The following is a 14,268-nucleotide window of genomic DNA, read 5'->3' on the forward strand; positions in this document are numbered from 1 at the left end:
CACCATCTTTTTTCTACCTGCACAAGTTGCCATTTGCTGCAGCGATCAAGAACCTCTCTTTCCTGTTGATTTCAAGTACCTTTCAGGATCGCTTTTCCCCCTTAAGTCATCTGTTGATATGCCTTAGGAGCGTAATATTCATATCACAGGATCTTAAGGAGAAAAATCCATTCTTTCCTGTTCAGGTAAACATGTTTACAGCAGCTGCACAGACACTGGGTGGTTCAGACTCACATGTCACACACATGTCGTCAGCAACAAGAAAAGCCCCTTTCTCTGGCGATCAACATTTTAAATAAGGTAAAAAGCGAACAGCCCTTTCCGAACCAACTTACCTTTCATAAAGCCACATCAGCAAGAGCGGCAACAGCTCAATATAGAACATACACTATTTGACGCTAAAACAGGAAATTAAAATTGCAATAGCCTATGCTCCACTCCTTGCTATAATAACTCATCTCTCCACAATGAGGATACCAAAATACCTTTCGATTATAATCAATAGACGTCTTTAAAATGCAAGTGTTTATATGAATAATTAAAATCACTCACAAAAGCAGTGATTTTAATGTCGGCTCGAATATATTAAAAATATGTTTACGGATTGGAAGGAAACATCTTGAAACAGCTTAAAAATCTTCGTATCTGCTTCTAGACAGGAAATCCCACACAAAATCTAAAATTGCCACGAAAGGTTACAAAACCTCCCGTTTCGCATCCCATAGGGGAGGGAGAAAGGGAGCCCAGGCGCGGGGGTGGGGCGGGGGGGGAGCACGAGAGAGTTTTCTTCTAAACACGTTATTTCCTCGTTTTCTCGACGCTGCAGCGGTCCCATTATAGACGCATTTATTCCCCTTCTCTTAAAAGTCGTTTTAAAAAGAACGCAGGAACCAAAGCGAGCCCCTCGGTCCGAAATGTACGTGTAATTCCTTATATAGCCTGGGCTGCGGCCGGCTGCAGGGCCGTTTGCCGCCCATTATTATACAAACAGGTACCGGGGCGGCGCGGGCGGGGGCTGCTCTCCCGGAGCTCCCGCTGCCCCCGGGCGGACAAGTCTCGCCCCTCTCGCCACAGGAACTGTCCAGACAATAACAATCAGCAGACATTTCGCTGCTGCACGAGAGGGAGAGAAAGCACAGCATCGCCCCCAGATAAACAGAAATACAATCAACTTACAACGTCTCTCCAAACTGGAAAAGGCGACTGTGCAACCACCACCACATGTTCGGGTCTCGATCCCTCGGGCTGTCTCTCTCTCCCTCGCTTTTTTTTTTTTTTTTAACTCTCACGCCAGGCAGAGGGGTGTGTTTCCCCTGGCACAGCAGCACAAATCAATAAACACCGCAGCTGCGGCGCGAGCAGCAGCCCCGCGCGTCCGTCGGTCCGTCCGCCCCCTCCCCCACCCTCCTTCCACCCGAGACCCAGAGCGCCATCCAAGCCCCATTATCCGGCTTCAGCGCTCCGTGCGTCCGGCCCAGGTAACAACTTCCCCAAAAACCGAAAGAGAAAAGCGCGAGGCGCACGCACACCGGCCCATCCCGGCGCGGAGACCGCGTCTGCCCGGGGAGGGGGATCTGTCTGTGGTGCTTCCCTGTCCCTAAGCCCAGGTAACAACTCCGCAAACACACCCGCCGCCCAGCTCGCCGCCATCCGAGCAGCTCCTGGCGGCGTTAACTGGGTGCACTGCCTGCCCTGTCCCCGCGCCGCCCTGCCGCGCCCCGCCAAACGTGTACCCCACTCGCGGGGGTCGCCGCGGAGCCCCCAGGCCGGGGCTCTGGGCCGGGCGGCGGGAGGCGCCGGGAAGGAGGGGCGCTTAGGGACCCGCGCCCCCGCGCCCCCGCGCCTCTAATCCCCGTTCCGCGAGCGCGCCCGGCCCGCCGGTCCCAACTTTACCGCCGCCGGCCGAGCCCCGTCAGCCCGCGGCGCGCACCGCCGGCGCCCGCGCACACGCGCGCACAGACCCCACGCAGCCCGTGGCCGCCCCGTCCCGCCGCCGCCCGCCCGCCGCGCGCCTACAGCCCGGCCCGAGTGCCGGCCCGAGCGACGGCGCCGGCCGCGGCCGCGGCGCGCGGAAGCCACTTTGCACGGTCAGCGCCGGGCACAAGTTTGTTCCGCGGCTCCTGGGGGCCTGGGCGCTGAGGGAGAATCCCGCTGAGGGGGCCGGGAGGAGGGGGAGAGGGAGGCGCCGAAGGGCACAAGAGTGGGGAAAAGTGAGGAAAGAAGCAACAGCCGCTCCACCCGGGACCAGAAAAGTGGCCGGCGCGTCCCGGCCGCCCGCCCTGCGCCGGGGATGCGGCGGCGGCGGCGGCGGCTAACGGTCCAGGGAGGCGGCAGGGGCGGCGGGAGCCGCTAGGCGGAGAGAGACCAGGTAAGAGACATAACGGTTCAGGGAGAGCGAGCGGCCGCGGCGCGGCTCCGGCAGCGGCGGCAGCGGAGGGGGGCAGAGAGCACTACTTTCTACTTTCCCACTCCACTTTGCCGTCCCTGCCCCGGCCGCCCCCAGCCCGGCTCGCCCCCCTCACCCCCGGGGGCGCCCCGGCTACCCGGCTCCCCCTGACTCCGCCGCTCCCCGGTCCCCTCCGCCACTTACCGTTATTGCGCCGCGGGTTCGCCTGCTTTCTGCGCTTACACCTGGGGCCATCCGCCATGATCCTCTCGCTTGTGTCTAAATGCTCGAGTCACCTCCTCCCCCTCCCTCCCCCTTCCCCCCCACCCCTCCGCCTCCACCCCTCCCCCTTCCCCACCGCACCTGGTTTACGACACTCGCGGCTTTACGACATCACCTTCCTTACACCTAGAGGCGCTCGCTCTACGGCCGGAACCTTGTTGCTAGGGACCGGGCGGTTTGCGGCAACCGTGGGCACTCCTGAGTTTGAACTGAGGGGCGAGGAAAAAGTTTTCCTCAGGTGTGGTGGGGCGAGGGAGAGGCGGGTGTTGGGAAACCGTGGGGACGTGGTCTGAAGGGCCACGGGTTGTTGCAGTTGGAAAGGTAAAGTTGGAGGCTCGGCGGCGTCCTGCCTCCGCGGTGACCACACCCGCTGCCCGGGGCAGGGAGGGATCTGGCTGCTTTTCTCGTGGACCCTGTGCCCTCGGAGCTGCCCCTTCGAGCGCCCCGAGGTCCCCGCCTGCCTGCTTCCTGGAGGCAGGGCTGCCATCAGTCCCACGCCTCGCGTGTCTGCTCTGCTCACCCCGGGGCCAAGGAAAGGGAACGTGGTCTGGACTCCCCGGGGACCTCCCTTGATGAGGGGAAGGGCAGGTTTGGGGACAGCGAGGACTCGCGGCGCCCGCAGACAGGCAACCTGACCCGCGCAGCCTGGACTCCCTTCCCTTAGGGACGCACGGTTTCCCTGCGAACGAGCCGGGATGGAATTGACTTCAATGAGATTGAAGTTCAGCTGGACTGAAAGAGAGGCGAGAAGTTCCGCTTGTCAGCAGCCTCGTTAGCAGAGCGGAATGAGTAATACCCACACGGTGCCTGTCTCACTTCCCCATCCGCACCCGGCTCTCACCTGCTGTCACCTCGGCCTCCCCCACCCGGCCCTCCCTCCTCCTCGCGTAGACCCCTGGGATCCTGGGTGGCAGGACTCAGAGCTAAGGTATTCACAGGCCATGATTTCCTTCCTAAATGAGGGGTCATCGCCGTTCAGGACGATGTTTCAGGCAAGAAACAACAGCTGACAGATGTGGTCTCTGAGCCTGATAGATTGCTGATTTTATATTAAGTCCTTGGTATGAGTTTGGGGATTTCTGAAAGACCATACAGATAATACCACAAATATCAAGAAAGTCGTCTTTAGTATTTAGTAGAATGTAGATTTAGGTTTCTCTTCCTGCTTCCCACCTCCTTCGAATAAGGAAACGTCTTTGGGGCCAACTTTATGGAATAAATGAGCTGATCTGTATTTCAAGTAATATAGTTATAAATTAACAATGTAGGAGTTTATTGATAGAGAAATTGAGAAAACAGAAAAGTGACCAGAGTATTGGAAATAACTAGTAAATCACCTAGCTCACTGTCTGACACATAGTAGGTGCTCAATAAATTTATGCTTATAATTTTTGCCACCTCTATGGCAGGATTTTTTTATTAGGTTAAAATTATCTTTTAGCCACCTTCTGGAATTTTAGGATATTCATTAATAATGTCTTCAAACCTTTCAACTGAAATAAATTTACAGCTGAAGTCTGGTGATTTAAAGTTAGAAAGTTTAATCTTGAATATAGATGAACATTTTCTCCCCCACATTTTCTTGGGCATTTTGAGAAGTAAATGCATTATTTATTGGTCCATGAAATGTAACTGTAAATAATCTTTGCTATACATTATGTCTGTATATCTGCACTCCTCCTCAGTGCCAAAACTAGAATCATTATTCTTAATGATCATTTCAAGTACAGGCAGTATTCGCTTCCTCAATGCCATGTTAACTGAAATTTGTGCGTGTCAACGCAGTGTCCTTTGCTTGGTTAAGTGTGAGTTCTTCCTCCCCTTTTAAGAGTTGTACAAGGTTCTTCAGTCACCTACCGAATCAGCTGATAGACTATGGAATTGCCCCCGCCCCACCAACATTTTTTCAGCTACCCTAACTTCTGACCAGAAAGGAAAAAAAAAATACTTTCCAACTCCAGCACACGTATACCTACTCTTAAACTTAGGAAGTACTACAAATAGCATTTTCTTGTGTTCTCTTTCTGGCCTATACCTCCTTCCCAAGCTTCCTTCAGTGTTCATCCTTACCTCATAATCACAAAGAGTTGAAGCAAAGAGACAAAGTGAGAAGTCATTTTCTTCCTTCCTTTAGTGGTTTCTGGTTTTTTAGTTAGTTAGGGCCAGACTGTGGACAAGTACCTTTTCAGGCAACTTTTTTTCCGTGTTTCTATGTCCTCAACACCTAGTGGAGTACATGGCCAATAGTAGATGCTTAATAAACATTTCCTAAATAAATTAATGTTGTTGCCCTTTTCTGAACCTATTCTTGGCAGTAAAATACATAATCTGCCTTCATCCCTCCCATTAGTCCTTAGGAACAGCTAAAGTCATGGATGTGAAAGTGATTACTGTCATTTATATCCAGACTAAAATTCCTCTTGATTTTAGTTTCTCCATAATCATTTACCCTGAACAATTAACTCTGTTTACCTGATTTTTTAAATGTGCATAGTGAATATTATTGGTAGCCCAAATCTTCTAACATAAAATTTCCATTTTGTAAAAGCTTCTGATAAGTATGTTATGAATTAAATGTTTAATTATCATACTTTATTTACTTGTATGTAATTTTCTTGAAAATGTTGATATCTAGTCTGGAAAGAAAACAGACAATAGTAAATCTCACAATACATTTGTGCTTTGAACATAATGCATGTATGACAGTTGCTTATCTCTTAAATATAACTAAAGAATGGGGGAAAATCTTTAGAATCAGTTTATAAAAGAAGTTTATTAAAATTTGGGTTTATTCAACTCAAACAGTGTAGGGGATACTAATATATGAGTTTAACATGTATCCCACATTCTTGGTTTTAGTAATTGTAATGCTGTCATACACGATACATCCAATATATATGTTTATTTTTAATATGTCAATGAAATGTTAACACTATGCTTCTGAGCACTGGGATTATATATGCTGAAGGGAAGATATTCTAAAAATGAATTGCTGTGCTATTCCAAAATTGGGGAAAATGTAAATGGGTAGAATATTTTCAACTGAGTTTTTTCTATAAATTTTTCATAAACCCTTTGCACCTGCTTTTTGATTTTCACATATGATTCATGTATAAATTAGGATAAAATTTGACATAAAATGATCTTAAGTTTAAAATGTAGAGATTTCATGGCGTTCCACATGAAGCATATCATTCCCACATACGTCTCTTCCAAAACACATTGAGAAGTGCAATGTATGATTTTCTAGTCTTCATCAAAATCTAAAGTTGGTTAATCATGGAGGGATAGCATGTAAATACCACTCTTGAATTCAATATCTAATTTTAACCTTAGAGTTTTGAAATAAAAAGAAGAAATGTGATACATGTTATTCCTCAAAGTACGGAATCTAGAGGTCTCATAAAGCTGTTACTCAGTCCTTGGCTCTGACAGTGGCTCATGACCTGTAGTAATTCTGGATTTGTGGTTCACTGTGGAACAAAGGAGGGCAATGGTCATTTCATGGTTGCAGTCTCACCAAATTCTGCAATCACTGAGTCAGGAAGGAAACATGACTACAGGGTGATGCAGAACCAACAGTTGGCCACAGGACCCATGCCAGCCCTTCGAATATGGCCTCCTGGGAAGTATCACAGGGACAAATGTTTTCTCCATACTTCCATGTGGTTTTGTCACGTAGTTTACCACAAAATGGTTCCTCCTCTGGAGAATGAGGCTCCTATTTTTAATATAAGTAAATGAAGTGTTAACACATGAAGTTTCTTATTTAGGGGACAATTTTTCAGGAGCATGTCTAATACAGAGATAGATATAAATATATGGAGAAAGGTGTTTGCAGGATGTCAGTGAACATCCAAAAAGTAAAACTAGTATTTTCCATGAAGTCACAATGATTAAAAAGGATTTCTTTCAAAGGCTGCCTCCTTAGAAGTTACATTGTAGTTTCTATTACTAATATTACTTATGAATATGAATAACATTTAATTTTTTTTCTACACTTAGAACTATATGTGGGTAACTTGAGAAAAAGCAATACACATATTTTTGATTTAAGTGAATTTTAAGTATTTCCCATGGTATCAGGGGTCTGATACCTGGTTTCTACCATTGTTTTTTCTCTTTTGTCTCCATGTATTTCTTTTCTCTGTCATCTTCTTTTAGCAGCTGATTGATTCTATTAGAGTGTGGCTGTATCTTTGACCTACAGTGCTGGTGTTCTGTAAATTGCAGATCCTCAGTTACAGTCTTGCCTCTGTTCAGTCCTTGGTGTACATGCCTTTAAAATGTTTCCAGTCAGTAACAGGTTTTAGATGTTCTACATTGTATTAAACTTACATGAGAGAGTTGGTGATAAATACCCTGTGTCCAATTATATCCACAACTTTAAGATCCCTGGTCAGACCCTTCTCATTCTCTTCAGACCTCATGCCTCTATTTCTTTGCTTGCTGTCTTTATCCTACTTACATAAATAGATCAGACATTGTGCCCCTCCTCACTGTTTTACTTTGTAATCATTCCCTTCCTCTATCTTTCTTTGTCCCAGCTCTGTTTGGATCATTTCCCTTTCTCTTTTTGTTTAAAATTTTTTGAATCATTCCAACTCTGTGAAATGCTTTGCTTTTTCATATTATCCCTGTTATACTTTGTCCTTCAAAGTCCATCTCTGCTTTTCCATGCTCTGCAAGACTGACTTCTGTTGAAGTCACATCACCCAGGCTTCTTTGCCCTCTGGTTTCTATTTGGTTTCAGCCAATTTGGAGGTTTTGGCAAATGATCAGAGGAAGGAGAGAGAGAGGTCAGGATATTTATTCCATTCCCTGCTGCCTGGCTGTGGCTCTAGCTTCATTCCTCTACCTGAGGTCCCTGGCTCCTGTCCGACGCCCTCGTCCCATGGCCACAGGTCTTGCCAAGTTTCAGAAACTGCTTCTTCGCTTTGTGTCCTCAGGCCCAGGATTGTAATGGTCGAATGCTTCATCGTTCCTTCTCTTAAAACCCGTCCACACCTCTGTAAATAGTCTCTTCATTAAACTGTCCTCAGTGTATCCTTTGTGCCATCTGCTACTTGCCAGGACCCTGAGTAATATGCATACAGAAATAAAGCATTTTAACTTTATTTCTTATCAACCAATAATTCTGCTGTTTCCATTCCTTAAAATACTAATGTTTGAATGTGATGTAAAATGCCTTATGTCATTTGTTGAACAAGTGTACACTCATGTTCTAATGTATGTACTTGCAAAACCTGGCAAATACTATCACATAGTAATTATTCAATAACCTATTTGTGGAATAATGGCCCCTGCCTTAATTGATCTAAAATCTAGGTGAGACAACTTTTACATACTTAAAACAATGATAGAAAAAATCATAATACCACAATCATAAGATAGAGCTAATTGTCCCTAATATGCTTCTTCTTGTTTTTAAATGATAGAACTGTCCATTCTTATCACATGACCACTTGAAATAATGACTCTTAGCTGGGTGTGGTTGTTCATGCCTATAATCTCAGTGCTTTGGGAAGCCAAGGCAAGAGGATTGCTTGAGGCCAGGTGTTTGAGCCCAGCCTAGGCAACAATAGCAAGGTCTACTCTCTACAAAAAATTTTTAAAAATTAGCCAGGCATCCTAATGCACACCTACAGTCCCAGCTACTAAAGAGGCTGAGGCAGGAGGATCACTTGTGCCCAGGAGTTCAAAGCTGAAGTGAACTTTTGGATCACACAACTGCACTTCAGCCAGGGCAACAGAGTGAGACTTGCTTTTAGGAAAAAATAAAAAAGAAGTAATGCTTCTGTTTCTTCTCTTCTTGTATGTACCTAGGTCTTAGTATTCTACTTAGTTCTGGTCAAAGAGATGTAAGTGGTGTGCATAACATTGATGAAGATCTTCAGAAAGAGATGCTTCACCATCCTTTCCCTTCTTCCTGTGGATTGAAATCCTGCTGGATTTTCTCAAGTTGGGCAGAGCTGTCTAAAGCTCCTTAAGTTATGCAGAACAAAATGACTTAAGGGTCCTGATTCCTTTACACTGTGGGATACCATTACCAGCCCTGGACTTCCTCCTCCACATTTCTCTTTCTCTTAGAGAGAAAGAAATAAACATACATCTTGCTTCAGCTGCCATTCTCTTAGGTTTTCTGTTGTAGGCAGCCATAGTTAATCCTGTTTCATGAGGGGATATGTATTTGTTTCCTATTGCTGCTGTTAAAAATTACCACAAACTTAGTCAATTAAAACAACATAAATCGGCCAGGCTCAGTGGGTCACACCTTTAATTCCAGCACTTTGGGAGGCCAAGGCTGGCAGATCACTTGAGCTCAATAGTTCAAGACCAGCCTGGGCAATATGGCGAAACCCCATCTCTACAAAAGATGCAAAAATTAGCAGGGCATGGTGGTGCATGCCTGTAATTCCAGCTACCTGGGAAGCTGAGGTGTGAGGATGGTTAGAGCCCAGGAGGTGGAGGCTGCAGTGAGCCATGTTTGCACCACTGCATTCCAGCCTGGGCAACAGAGATGCTGTCTCCAAAAAAAATTTTGTTTTAATAAAAGAAAAGTAAATTTATTATCTTACAGTTTTGGAAGTGAGAAGTCCAAAGCAGGATTCACAAGACTTAAATTAAAGGTTTTGGCAGAATTGAGTTTCTTTAGAAGGGCCTAGGGGAGACTCCATTTCCTGGCCTGCTTCAGCTCTCTAGATGCTGCTCACATTCCTTGGTTTTGAGCCTCTACCTCAGTCCTCAAAGTCAGCAACATCCAACAGAGTCCTTTGCATCTTGTCAGCTCATTCATTCCTCTATTCTGCCTCTCTCTTCCAGGTATAAGGGCCTTAGTGACTAAACTAGGCCCACGCAGATAATTCAAAATATCACTTCATTTAAATGTCAGCTGATTAGCAAGCTTAATTCCATCTACAATGCTAATTCCCCTTTGCCATATAACCTAACTTATTCACAGGTTTGGGGGATTAGGACATGGACATCGTTGGGAACCACTATTTCGCCTATTGCAGTATGCAAATTTTACATTTCATGATTGATAAATATGTTTTATTTGTTCATCTTTAATTTGCAGATTTATAGCATTATACTGATTGGTCATTAGTCTGTATATAGCATTTAGCATTGTGCCATGTAGACATTTTAATTGTTCATTGATTCATTTATTCAACTAATATTCTTTTTCTTTTTTTTTTTTTTTGAGACAGAATTTCCCTCTGTCGCCCAGGCTGGAGTGCAGTGGCAGGATCTCGGCTCACTGCAACCTCTGTCTTATGGGTTCAAGCAATTCTCCTGCCTCAGCCTCCCGAGTAGCTGGGATTACAGGCGTGCACCACCATGCTTGGCTAATTTTTTGTATTTTTGGTAGAGACGGGTTTCACCATATTGGCCTGGCTGGTCTCGAACTCCCGACCTCAGGTGATCCACCTGCCTTGGCCTCTCAAAGTGTTGGGATTATAGGTCAGCTAATATTCTTGAGCATATTCTATGTGGCATGGAGCTGTAAATGCCTAATATGGTCCCTGACCTCAAGAACTTTACAGGTTTCGTGGGAGAAACATACATAAAAAGGCTGATGCACAAATATGCACAAGGAAATATGGTGTACCTAAGAGAAAGATCTAAACAAACCCAGAGTCAAGGAAATCTTTCTTACAGAAGTGATAGTGTTGTCAGAAGAATAGGAGAAAAGAGTATTAAAGGCAGAAGTCACAGAATATACAGAAATCTCAAAATGAAAGTATGGTACTTTGTGGTACAAATCCAATGGCATTAATGCATTGAGTAAAATGGGCTCATAGTTCCACATGAGGCCTCAGAGGTTGGTAAGCAGGAGCCAAGCCATACAAAGGTGCTAAGGATGTGGGATGTTACATTGAAAGCACCTGTAGGCCATGAAGGGCTTTGAAGTTAAGAGTGTGTACCGTATGGAAGATGTGAATTAGTGTTCTGTGAGGAAAACAAAAAAATGGGCAGGACAGCATCAAGGTAATGTTTTTTAAAATTTCAACTGTTATTTTAGATACAAGGGATACATGTGCAGGTTTGTTTTATGGATATATTGCACCCAGGTAGTGAGCATAGTACACAATAGGTAATTTTTCAACCCACACCCCTCCCTCCCTCTGGTAGCCTGCAGAGCCTGTTGTTCCCATGTTTATGTCCACGTGTACTCCATGCTTAGCTCCCATTTGTAAGTGAGAACGTGTGGTATTTGTATTTTTCTGTTCCTGTGTTAATTTTGAATAATCATGTAAAAAGGAATAATTCTGCAAGGAAAAGCAACACAAATATGTGACTTTGCAAATTAAGCACACATAAACAGTAATATTTGCAGATTCTCTCTCTCTCTCTCTCTCTCTCTCTTTTTTAAGACAGGATTCTACTCTGTTGCCCAGGTTGGAGTGCAGTGGTGCGATCATGACTTACTGCATCCTTGACCTTCCAGGCTTGAACTATCTTCCCACCTCATCCTCCCAAGTACCTGGGACTACAGGCATGTGCCACCACGCCTGGCTAATTTTTTGTGTTTTTCGTAGAGACAGGTTTTCACCATGTTGCCCAGGCTGGTCTAGAACTTCTGGGCTAAAGTGATCCTCACACTTGGGCCTCCCAAAGTGCTGAGATTACAGGAATGGGCCCCCAAATGCAGCCCAGATTATTGTACAAGTAGTGCTGTACTGAGGCTAAAAGTTCAGCAATATAAAGCATAATTAGTATTTCCCATGTTTACAATATTAATACAGTTGTTCCAGGTGATATATTTTTATAGTGGTCTTTCCAGGTCCTAATACTGCCTTAGCACATGGCAGGCCCTCAAAATTATATAATATATGAATTAATATAAAAAGGAGTCCCCAAGGTATTTTTTAATACTTGCTATTTTTCCACTATTGTATTTACTACAGCCTAACAAACAAATACTAATGTCCTGTCATTCAGATTCTGCATCTTGCCTGACGTATTTCAGAGAAGGTAGATGAGGTTTCTTTCCCTGGATTTCAGATTATCTCAGCACTTCTCCAGGTATGTCAGAATTCTTGGGGATTAGACAACCACCTCTACTTAGCTAGTAATTCCCTCGCATACTTCAGGGCACTTTGTACATATCACTACTGTGGCATTCGTCACTTTTACTATTTTTTTTAACATCTGTCTCCTAGTCCAAGCTTTTCATCTTTGCATTTCTGATATGGAAAGCATTGTCTGATGGGAAGTACACTCAATAATTGTAGAAAAGAAGGAACGTTTCTGCAGTTGGTAAAACACTCCAGCACAGAAATTTTATGAAGGGTAAATGTCAGTGTATGTGAAGTATTTTATGTAGGATCTGGCACGTGGTAAACAGTATATGAAAGATAACAAAAACAGCAAAAGCAGACTCTCAGGAAAGATTAAAGTCAGATAGTAAGGGCATAATCCACTAGATTCCTACACAGTGACATTCTGTTCAAGGCTTAAAGGTGAGATCATTTTAATCCCTGAAAACGTCACTTCAGGCATAGTTGGACTGATTCTAACCTAAAGAGCAAAAAGAATAGATATTAACATGCTGTTTGTCTAACATTAGCTGAAATATTATGTTGTGTAAAAATGCTGTTAGCTTACATTAGCTCTATTATTTAAGGAATTATCTATATAACAAGTAAACTTCCAATTTGAATGGTTCTAGCATAAAGGAAAGAGATACTTAAGGTGATGGATATCCCAACTACACTGATTTGAACTTTACAAATTATGTGAATGTATTAAATTATCACATGTTCCTCAAAACTATGCATGTCTATTGTGCATCAATAAAAGATAAGTAAACTTTTTACCTTAGGATAAATTAACAGTATTTGTAGTGCAGTTAGATGGCATAGGATACTTACCATCTTACACAATTCTGTTTTTGTTTTTGTTCTTTTTTTTTAGACAGAGTCTTGCTCTGTCACCCAAGCTGGAGTGCAGTGGCGCGATCGATCTTGGCTCACTGCAACCTCTACTTCCTGGGTTCAAGCAATTCTTCTGCCTCAGCCTCCCAAGTAGCTGGGACTGCAGGCACACAGTACCACGTCCGGCTAATTTTTGTATTTTTAGTAGAGATGGGGTGTTACCATATTGGCCAGGCTGGTCTTGAACTCCTGACCTCATGATCTGCTCACCTTAGCCTCCCAAAGTGCTGGGATTACAGGCATGAGCCACCATGCCCAGCCACACAATTCTTTTTAAAAATACAAGTTGCTGGGCATGGTGGCCTATGCCTATAATCCCAGCACTTTGAGAATCCAAGCCAGGAGGATTGCTTGAGTCCAGGAGTTTGAGACCAGCCTGGGCAACATAGTGAGACTTTGTCTCAACAAAAAATATTAGCCGGCATGGTGGTGCATACCTGTAGTCCCAGCTACTTGGCAGGCTGAAGCAGGAGGATCCCTTGAACACAGGAGGTCGAGGCTACAGTGAGCTGAGATTGCGCAACTGCACTCCAAAAAAAAAAAAAAAAGGAAAAGGAAATAAAGCAAGTTAAGGACTGTATTAGAAATATTAAAACTGTCTTCGTTTTGTTTCTTTGTTTCCACCAATTCAAACTGGTCCAAGCAAAATCATAGGAATTTATAATAAGGATATAAGAGTTTTTGTTTTTGTTTTTAAACAAAACCCTGAGAGTAGACACGTAGGCCAGGTTGCAACACCTTTAGATAGGCAAGCAGCACCTCTCCATTTCTTGCCTCTGCATCTGTCTGTGCTTCTGTTTCGTTTTCTGAGGGCCTGCTGCAGTGCATGAAGGTGATATGGACTCAGAATTCCGAGGTCTGAGGAGACAAATACGTGCCCACCATAACAACATCAAAGAAACCTAGAGTCAAAACAGTTATCTGGGTAACTCAGTTGGTTACCCCAACTGCGTTACCCAGTAAAGCCTGCCTTATTGAATCTTTTTTCCCATGTATAGTTTATATGGTTACATAACAACTAGTTTTTTTCATACACTTAGGAGAACTACATGTAATTTAGTATTATGCTGTTTTCACTTACATATCACATATATTTTCCTGATATAGGTACATAGCCTTTATATTCGTCCTTTTTCACTTGACTGCTATGTTTCTCAAATTCATATATTGTCATTTCTTTCCTAAGCCAGTTATACGTTGTTGTACATTTAAATTACTTCCCTTTTTGTTTTGAAAATAAACATTGTTATGATATAGTTTTGGTTTGGTTGGGTTTTTTTTTTTTATCATTTCCTGGGAAAGTATTCTCAAAACTGAAATTGCTGAATTAGTGGGAGTGAACATGGTTGTGTGTTTTTAAACATTTTATCAGCTTACTGTCAAAAATGATTGTACCAATCGATGTATGTTGCCACTAGAAGCATATGAGTTTGTCTCATCATGCTTCAAAATTTTTCAAAACTGGTAGCTTATTCACACTGGAACATATGAATTGTTCATATTGAACATATGAATATATATATTTTAAAATATTGAACATTGAATATTATATATAGGAAATATATTTAGGAATATTATATATGAAAGATGTATAATATACATATAACATATATGAAAACACTTAAATGGACTAATCACAAGCATATGTAAATATGTAAT

General features: G+C 43.7%; 1 protein-coding gene and 2 long non-coding RNA genes across 24 annotated transcripts in view; 2 read left to right on the top strand and 1 right to left on the bottom strand.

Moving 5' to 3' along the window:
* The window catches only part of ZEB1 (zinc finger E-box binding homeobox 1), a 203,526-nt gene extending 200,830 nt beyond the window's left edge, over window positions 1–2,696 (bottom strand). For 4 of the 19 annotated variants that reach the window (XM_064368500.1, XM_064368499.1, XM_012445605.2 and 1 more), the window contains exon 1: window positions 336–675. Coding sequence is in view for 6 of the 19 variants with exons in the window: in XM_012445598.2 (XP_012301021.2) it covers window positions 2,591–2,648 (58 nt within the window). In the remaining 13 variants the exon portion in view is untranslated. Of the gene's footprint in view, window positions 1–17; window positions 210–335; window positions 677–1,176; window positions 1,338–2,590 lie in introns of those variants that run through there. The other 15 variants (XM_021665190.2, XM_012445606.3, XM_021665192.2 and 12 more) reach the window with 8 other exon arrangements.
* The window catches only part of LOC105712542 (uncharacterized), a 123,159-nt gene continuing 110,403 nt past the window's right edge, over window positions 1,513–14,268 (top strand). For all 4 annotated transcript variants that reach the window (XR_001106343.2, XR_010339524.1, XR_010339525.1 and 1 more), the window contains exon 1: window positions 1,513–1,607. This is a non-coding gene — a long non-coding RNA (uncharacterized LOC105712542). The remainder of the gene's footprint in view (window positions 1,608–14,268) is intronic.
* Window positions 2,788–13,867, top strand: LOC135271399 (uncharacterized). The gene is made up of 3 exons (XR_010339526.1): window positions 2,788–2,989; window positions 9,876–9,997; window positions 13,421–13,867. It is a non-coding gene; the product is annotated as an uncharacterized LOC135271399 (long non-coding RNA).

This window comes from Aotus nancymaae, unplaced genomic scaffold (genome assembly GCF_030222135.1).
Source record: "Aotus nancymaae isolate 86718 unplaced genomic scaffold, 86718_ANA_hifiasm-v0.15.2.pri h1tg000077l, whole genome shotgun sequence".
Lineage (NCBI taxonomy): Eukaryota > Metazoa > Chordata > Mammalia > Primates > Aotidae > Aotus > Aotus nancymaae.